The sequence below is a fragment of the Gnatocerus cornutus genome, chromosome 6, assembly GCF_029298725.1.
Source record: "Gnatocerus cornutus isolate USDA-ARS CGAHR chromosome 6, icGnaCorn1.1, whole genome shotgun sequence".
Taxonomy (NCBI): domain Eukaryota; kingdom Metazoa; phylum Arthropoda; class Insecta; order Coleoptera; family Tenebrionidae; genus Gnatocerus; species Gnatocerus cornutus.
In genome coordinates, this window is record NC_142238.1 from 5,807,207 (window position 1) to 5,813,776 (window position 6,570).

Sequence of the window (6,570 nt, forward strand, 5' to 3'; positions counted from 1 at the left end):
TGATCTTGAAGTTCTCCAGACACTGAGATTTGTAAATGTCATTGACTTCAAAGTGGTATGGTATCCGTATGCTTTTAGACTCAAGGGGCAATTACCACAAAAAAAAATTGAACCCTGGACATGGCCGATTTCGAGATTTTAATGCCGAAATAAACTTTATACCCTTCCCAAAAATTTTATTATTTTATTATTATTTTGAGTTTTACTTATTTAATTGTTATACTCGTATAACACCCCCTATGTAGATAAATAGATCAGCAAATAATTTACATTGTCATCTTGTGCCCACTTTTTAATTCACAGTGAGGAAAATAGCAAAAACAGAAATTTTTGAAAATAATAAATAATAAGTATTACACAGTACTATACTGAAAACGTTTATAAAAAATCCCTAAAAATCCATCTCAATCACAGCAAAAAAATAAAATCAAAATTCTTAGCACATGAAACACAATGGAAATAAAATTTTTAAGTTCTTCTACACGACGAAACATGCCATGTATAGGTGATCTAGTACTTCTTGATATAGATTGATTATCTTATAAAATGCGCAAAAAACCACGGATGTCTCTGGAGTGTTTAGGGGGTGACTGATGATTATTGAGTGCGCGGGTAAGTACGTCCCATGCATGTTTTGATAAAGTTGAGATCTAGTAATCGTGTTGGAAATGGTGGTGATCAATTTCCAACATTTACAATGATGTGCATTTTCATCCAGAAAACAGAATTGGGGCTCTAGATTGTAGCGATAATTTGCGACAATATCATCAATGATGTCAGTATAAATGTGAAATGTCATATTCCTCTCACAAACATAGAGTTCTGTACGACCTCCTTGAAAAATGCCTCCTTTTACCATGATTGTTCTTCTATGAAAGGAGTGCACTTCTTGGACATATCTAGTCGCGTACCAGAAGTCCTCCATAACGCAAAGAGAACGTCTGTCATTATAAAGACCAAATCTACTAGTTTGATAGTCATAAAAGCTGATCAGATCATTTTCCAAAATTAATTAATATCTCAAAACTGAGCTCGAATTTTGGAAAACCGCAAAAGGAAAAATTTGTTCTACCACCAGTTTAATTTAATGTACTCATTTCCGTTAAACCCTGTATATATTTTTTTATTATTGACTGTAGTTTTAAGTATAAATTATTCAGTCTTTTGAAAATATAATTATTATTGCATTTCGGTAATTTAATAATGCTGGTTTTGAAAGGTTTTACTATTTTGTTCGAGATAAAAAAAAAACTTGTGTGCTTTACTATTTTGTTGTGTATCACTAATTGTCGCCTATGCTCAGAAATAGAAAACAACTGTAAATTAATTAGACTAACAAGTTTTATTATTAAACCTTGACTTGCTACATAACACCAAAATATTGAAAAAACTTGAAACACTATTGTAATCATCCTATTTAAAGTTAAGTGGCAATGTTTATTTTGTAATTCACAAGTTTACTTATTGGTAATTGTTAAGAACAGCAAGTAAGGAATACGCTCTTCTCAGTATCTGAAAACGTTTGCCTATAAAAATATGCAAATTAGCAAGTATGTTACTCACAGTGGTAAATGTTACAAGTGATAAGTCTAAAACTTTTCCTGCAGTAACAACAATCGGTTTCTTTGAACGCTCCATCAAAAGAATGAGAGCCTTTCTAGATTTTAAATCGTAGGTATACCAGCTGCCCATGTAAATTGCTGAAGTTAAACTGTTGCTCTAAAATTTTTACGCTTAGACAAAAAATGTTATATGTATGTGTACAAACTATACTTCTTCGTATAAAGTTGAACCAAAATAACAGTAAAGGAATATCTCCAATAACATCGTAATAAGAAATGATATCATTCCAAAAAATGAGATGGTGAATGGTTCGACCTAAAAAAAAACTGGAAATATACACACGTACATGAAATTAAAACTGTTCACGCACCATGCTTAGTTGTAGACAAGAAACGCATATTACAATAGCAGCGGCCATAAACTGCGTGAATACTACAGACGAGTACACTTTTTCATAATTTTTTATAAATCTAAAATAATAGCAATATTATTGGTATAAACAAATAGTCGAAATGTACTCAAGAATTGCATTGTGATGATCGATGCATTCTTTGATTTTTTGATAAATAATTTGATTCTTCAAACAAAATCTTTCAATTAAATCTAGATTCTCTAAGACAGTTTTTTCCAGTTCTTGTTCAGCCATGGTGTTAAGAAGCTCTAAATTATTTTTTAAAATTCTAAGTTGGGTGGCGGCAAAACATACTAAACCAGAAACCAAAGGATCAATTACTCCATTTGATACAGCACCGTTGCCAACTCCTACGCAAATCATTTGAAGCTATATTTGTAATTGTACGGAAATTTTAATGCTCACCCAATACAATTAAACTGAATGTCAATAAATATCTGCCCATGTCTGAAGTGGCGTCAAACGGCAACCAAATTTCTATGGGAAATTTATGAGCACTGCCAAAAAATGGAGGAATGGCCCAAGTGATCAAACTGAGTACACAAAATCCCAAAAAAAGCCATGTGTTTCTTTTGCAAACTGCATCACATTTGTCCATGATGGTTTTCTGTTCGTCGTTGTATTTATTAAATATTGACCATTCCATCATGTGGATAGTTTCTCTGATGTTCTTCGTGTTAAAAATAAACGGCGTTAGCTTAAAAATAAAGCATCCTACTTGAAATATTATAAAACAACTATCACCAACTTGAGCCATGTCAATGTTTTCACCAACAATTAGATGAATAGCTGCCAAAGTAGGGACTGGAATTGTAAGACACACGTATACCATATAAGCGTAAAGGTGATAAGGCTTTGTGAATCTTAAAGGTGGATAAAAACCTAAGATTCTCATGATTATCAAATTTAATTTAAAAATGCGTTTGACTGGACCTTCCATTTTTAGTAGACTGACGGGTTGAGAGCTTCCGATTTGAAATAAAAGAATAGTAATTATGGGTTTCTAAAAGCTATATTTAATGAGCAAAGGTAGTATTTAAAACGGTCTTCATTCTAGTAATTGCGAAGACTTGACATTAAAAATTTACACCACAAAAAAATGTTAATAATACACTTTTGGTTATAATTATTAATTTTAAATTAGGCTTTCTTATCAATTCAAATCAAAATGTATTTCAAATTGTAGCATTTAGAAAGAGTAGATAGAATAATTATTACGTAAATTTATTTTTTTTTTAAATGTATTGGTTTATGTGTAGAGAATTAATAAAAATTCAGCGTGCCTAACTTTTTTATGATTAGGTAAGTTCATTGGTCATTGTTTGTCTCGTTTTTCTTCTTAATACATGACTTTAAATTAATTCTGTGTACTATCAATGCGTTTCATAAAGTGATCTAATTATAACAAACAAAATCAACACCTAAAATGAATAGAAAGATTGTATTCTTTTGAAGAGCGAAACATTGCATAATATTGCAAATAAAATGTGCAAGAAAAGTTGTTTCGATTCCATATCTAAATAACTACTAATTGTGCTTAGTTTGCCAGTTTTCTCAAGATCAAAGCAGTCTTTTTAAAGATTATTAAAATATTTAATAAAAATGGTGGATGCGCCGGGTAAGAAACAATTAAATTATAATTCTGTAAATAGACATAAGATCAAAAGAGTAATTAAAAGTATAACAATTGTTAATTTTATTAACACAAAAGTTAAATAATATAAATTATAACAAGCCCGTGAGCCAATATAGACCTATATTTGAGTAGACAGGTAGAAACAGGAACTCAACTATCTGTCAGAAAGTTTTTATATTTCGCAAAAGTTTAGGGATTTGATGACAAAATTGTAAAAAACATAAATATGAAATTTTTCATTATTTCTGCTTTATCAGAATGAATTGTGGGAGTAAAATTAAATTTTTATTAATAAATAAAAAACAATTATTACTAATAAAAATTTGAGAAAAACAATGACGCATTTTGCTATCTGTCGTAGTTTCGGAGATATTAAAAACTAAATACATATTTCAGAGCTACAAAATTTTTGCATACAGTCAGCAACCCAAAAATTCAAACACTTTGGATATTTGTTAACATACGTTAAAAATTTGCAATGTTGTGGATTCTTTGTGAAATCCCTGCGTTGAATGAGCACCAATAACTTGAGTTTGCTCCACAAATAAACAAGATATATTGGCCGTTTTCTGAGGTCATTTTGTGGTCATTTTTAACAAGCGTTTTCGGAGTGAAAATCGGCATTTGAACAGTGATCTTTTATCCTGATTGGAAATGTTTTTTTTGAGGTTAGGTTCACAACAATAATAATTAAGATGACTCTAAAAAACGACATTTAATTCCTTTCAGTTATATTATGCTACAACTGGTCAAGTTTTAGATCGCTATATGTCAAATATTCTACATTTTATATCATTAAATTTTGAGCCGTAATTTTTTTCCCAAAAAAATAGACCTTTAGAGTAAATTCTAAGCAAAAAAAGAGCGGAAAAAACAATAACAAAGACCGCATCTTTCTATATGTATGCTGTAGTTCCAGAAATATCCGGACATCCCGGGAAAATGTTACCAAAATAAACAATAATACATACATTGACTTAACTAAGAACATTTTATTTTAACTGTGTGCTTCATTTAGATACAAATTTCCAAAATTAAACAATGCAGTTATTGTACTTTGCAAATTACATTTGACTTAAACTTACTCGTATTGCTCTAGTAAATAGTAAAGTAATATAATTAAATAATTCTTTGTTAATTTATTACAGCTTCACTTCCATGTTGTTGAGTACAGCAAATACAGAATAAGCTCTCCTTAAAACCTACAAAGTGTTAATTTAACTATAAATTATAAAATGACGAGTGTTTATCTACCGTTGTAAACGTCACCAGAGATAAATCCAAAATTTTTCCAGCTACCACAACTATCGGTTTTTTTGAGCGTTCCATTAGGATAATAAGAGCTTTTTTTGATTTTAAATCGTAGTTATACCAATCACCCATATAAATAGCAGTTGTTAAAGTGTTGCTCTATAAATGTAAAAGCATTATTCTGTTATAATTTACAATGAAACATTAAACATACTTCTTCGTATAAACTGGATCCGTAGTAGCAATAAAGATAAATTTCTAACAACATTGTCGAGATAAAAGCAACCAAATAAAGAATTAACGGAGTAAAAGTATGAATCTGAAAACGAAGTCATTACTTATAATACATTATAATGCTTAGGCGTAGCACTATCATAATTTATTTTAATACAAACCAGAGTTAGCCGAAAGCAAGAAATACAAATAACAAGAACAGCTGCTGTCAGTTGTGTAAATACCACCGATGAATACATGTTTTGGTAAAGAACTAAAAAACTACAAAAAACAAGTTAAGAGAATTAATTTTTTGTCATCATACTCTAAAATTGCGTTGTGGTGACTAATGCATTCTTTTATTTTTTGGTAAATTATTTGATTTTTTAACTTGCGATTTTCGCTTAAACTTAAATTTTCGATATTAATGTTTTCTTTTGCAATTGTACCAAGAAATTCCAAGCTATTTTTCAATATTCTTAGTTGAGTAGCAGCAAAACACAATAGTCCTGATACTAAAGGATCAATTACCCCGTTCGCTAGGGCACCATTGCCAGTCCCTGCAGTGGAAAATTAACATTCCCATCATTTAACAATATGATTACTTACCGATACACATAAAAATGTATATAAATCGGTAGATTTTAGGATCTGAGGTCGGATCAAAAGGTAACCAAATTTCAATAGGGAATTTATGACCGCTACCAAGAAATGGTGCTGCACCCCAACCAGTCAAAGCAAACACACAAGAGAAAAAGAACAGCCAACTGTTTCTTTTACAGATTTTGTCATTTTCGTCCATAATCCTTCTCTGGTCCTCAGTATATCTGGTAAAAATTGGCTGCTCTAATACGTAAAGTGATCTTCTAATCCGCTTAGCGTAAAAGATAAATGGATATAATTTAAAGATGAATCCTCCCACTTGAAATATTATAAAGGAACTATCAATAACTTCAGCCATAGTTATGTTGTCACCAATGATTAAATGAACAAGAGCCAAGGTGGGTACTGGAATTGTAAAAAACACATACACTGCATAAGCGTATAATTGATAAAGTTTTTGGAATTTTAAAGGCGGATAAAAGCCTAAAATTCTCATGACAATCAAGTTGAACTTAAAAATGCGTCTGACAGGGCTCTCCATTTCTAAGAGAGTGACTGTTTATCAATGGAAAATGATAATTACTGGTTTCTCAAACTTTTATAAAATTTAATGAGCAAAGGTAGTATTTAAAACGTTCTTTCATTTTAGTAATTGCGAAGACTTGACATTAAAAATTAACTGAAATATTCTGTCCGTACCTACTAATTCCTCGAAAATTTTAATAATATACCCTTGTTTATAATTATCTTTATATTAGACTTTGCTTACAATTTCTTGCCTAGACAAAAAATCAAATTAAAATTTAATGTTTCATTGTATTATTTCAAATGAATGGAATATGTTGACTAGAATAAATAAAAAAGAATTTAATGGTCTTTGTAGAAATAAACA

General features: G+C 30.3%; 2 protein-coding genes across 2 annotated transcripts; both read right to left on the minus strand.

Annotated features, from left to right (window-relative positions):
• Window positions 1-1,461: 1,461 nt before the first annotated feature.
• Window positions 1,462-3,027, minus strand: LOC148172415 (odorant receptor Or1-like). The gene is made up of 7 exons (XM_088039762.1): window positions 3,019-3,027; window positions 2,381-2,978; window positions 2,082-2,325; window positions 1,934-2,033; window positions 1,774-1,878; window positions 1,564-1,719; window positions 1,462-1,512 (listed from the first exon to the last, which is right to left on the minus strand). The coding sequence occupies exons 1-7, from the start codon at window positions 3,025-3,027 to the stop codon at window positions 1,462-1,464; spliced, it is 1,263 nt and encodes a 420-aa protein (XP_087895888.1).
• Window positions 3,028-4,592: 1,565 nt separating this feature from the next.
• Window positions 4,593-6,174, minus strand: LOC148172416 (odorant receptor Or1-like). Its single transcript, XM_088039763.1, has 8 exons — window positions 5,685-6,174; window positions 5,401-5,635; window positions 5,258-5,357; window positions 5,077-5,181; window positions 4,866-5,021; window positions 4,758-4,813; window positions 4,697-4,706; window positions 4,593-4,619 (listed from the first exon to the last, which is right to left on the minus strand). The coding sequence occupies exons 1-8, from the start codon at window positions 6,172-6,174 to the stop codon at window positions 4,593-4,595; spliced, it is 1,179 nt and encodes a 392-aa protein (XP_087895889.1).
• Window positions 6,175-6,570: the final 396 nt, after the last annotated feature.

Coding starts and splice junctions, on each gene's coding strand:
- LOC148172415 (XM_088039762.1), bottom strand. Junction 2,326..2,380: donor ATTCAGTTTAATTGTATTGG/GTGAGCATTAAA, acceptor TGATTTGCGTAG/GAGTTGGCAACGGTGCTGTA. Junction 1,513..1,563: donor CACTTGTAACATTTACCACT/GTGAGTAACATA, acceptor AAACGTTTTCAG/ATACTGAGAAGAGCGTATTC.
- LOC148172416 (XM_088039763.1), bottom strand. CDS start 6,174: ATGAGAATTTTAGGCTTTTATCCGCCTTTAAAATTCCAAAAACTTTAT. Junction 5,636..5,684: donor ATACATTTTTATGTGTATCG/GTAAGTAATCAT, acceptor TTTCCACTGCAG/GGACTGGCAATGGTGCCCTA. Junction 5,022..5,076: donor GATCCAGTTTATACGAAGAA/GTATGTTTAATG, acceptor TTACATTTATAG/AGCAACACTTTAACAACTGC.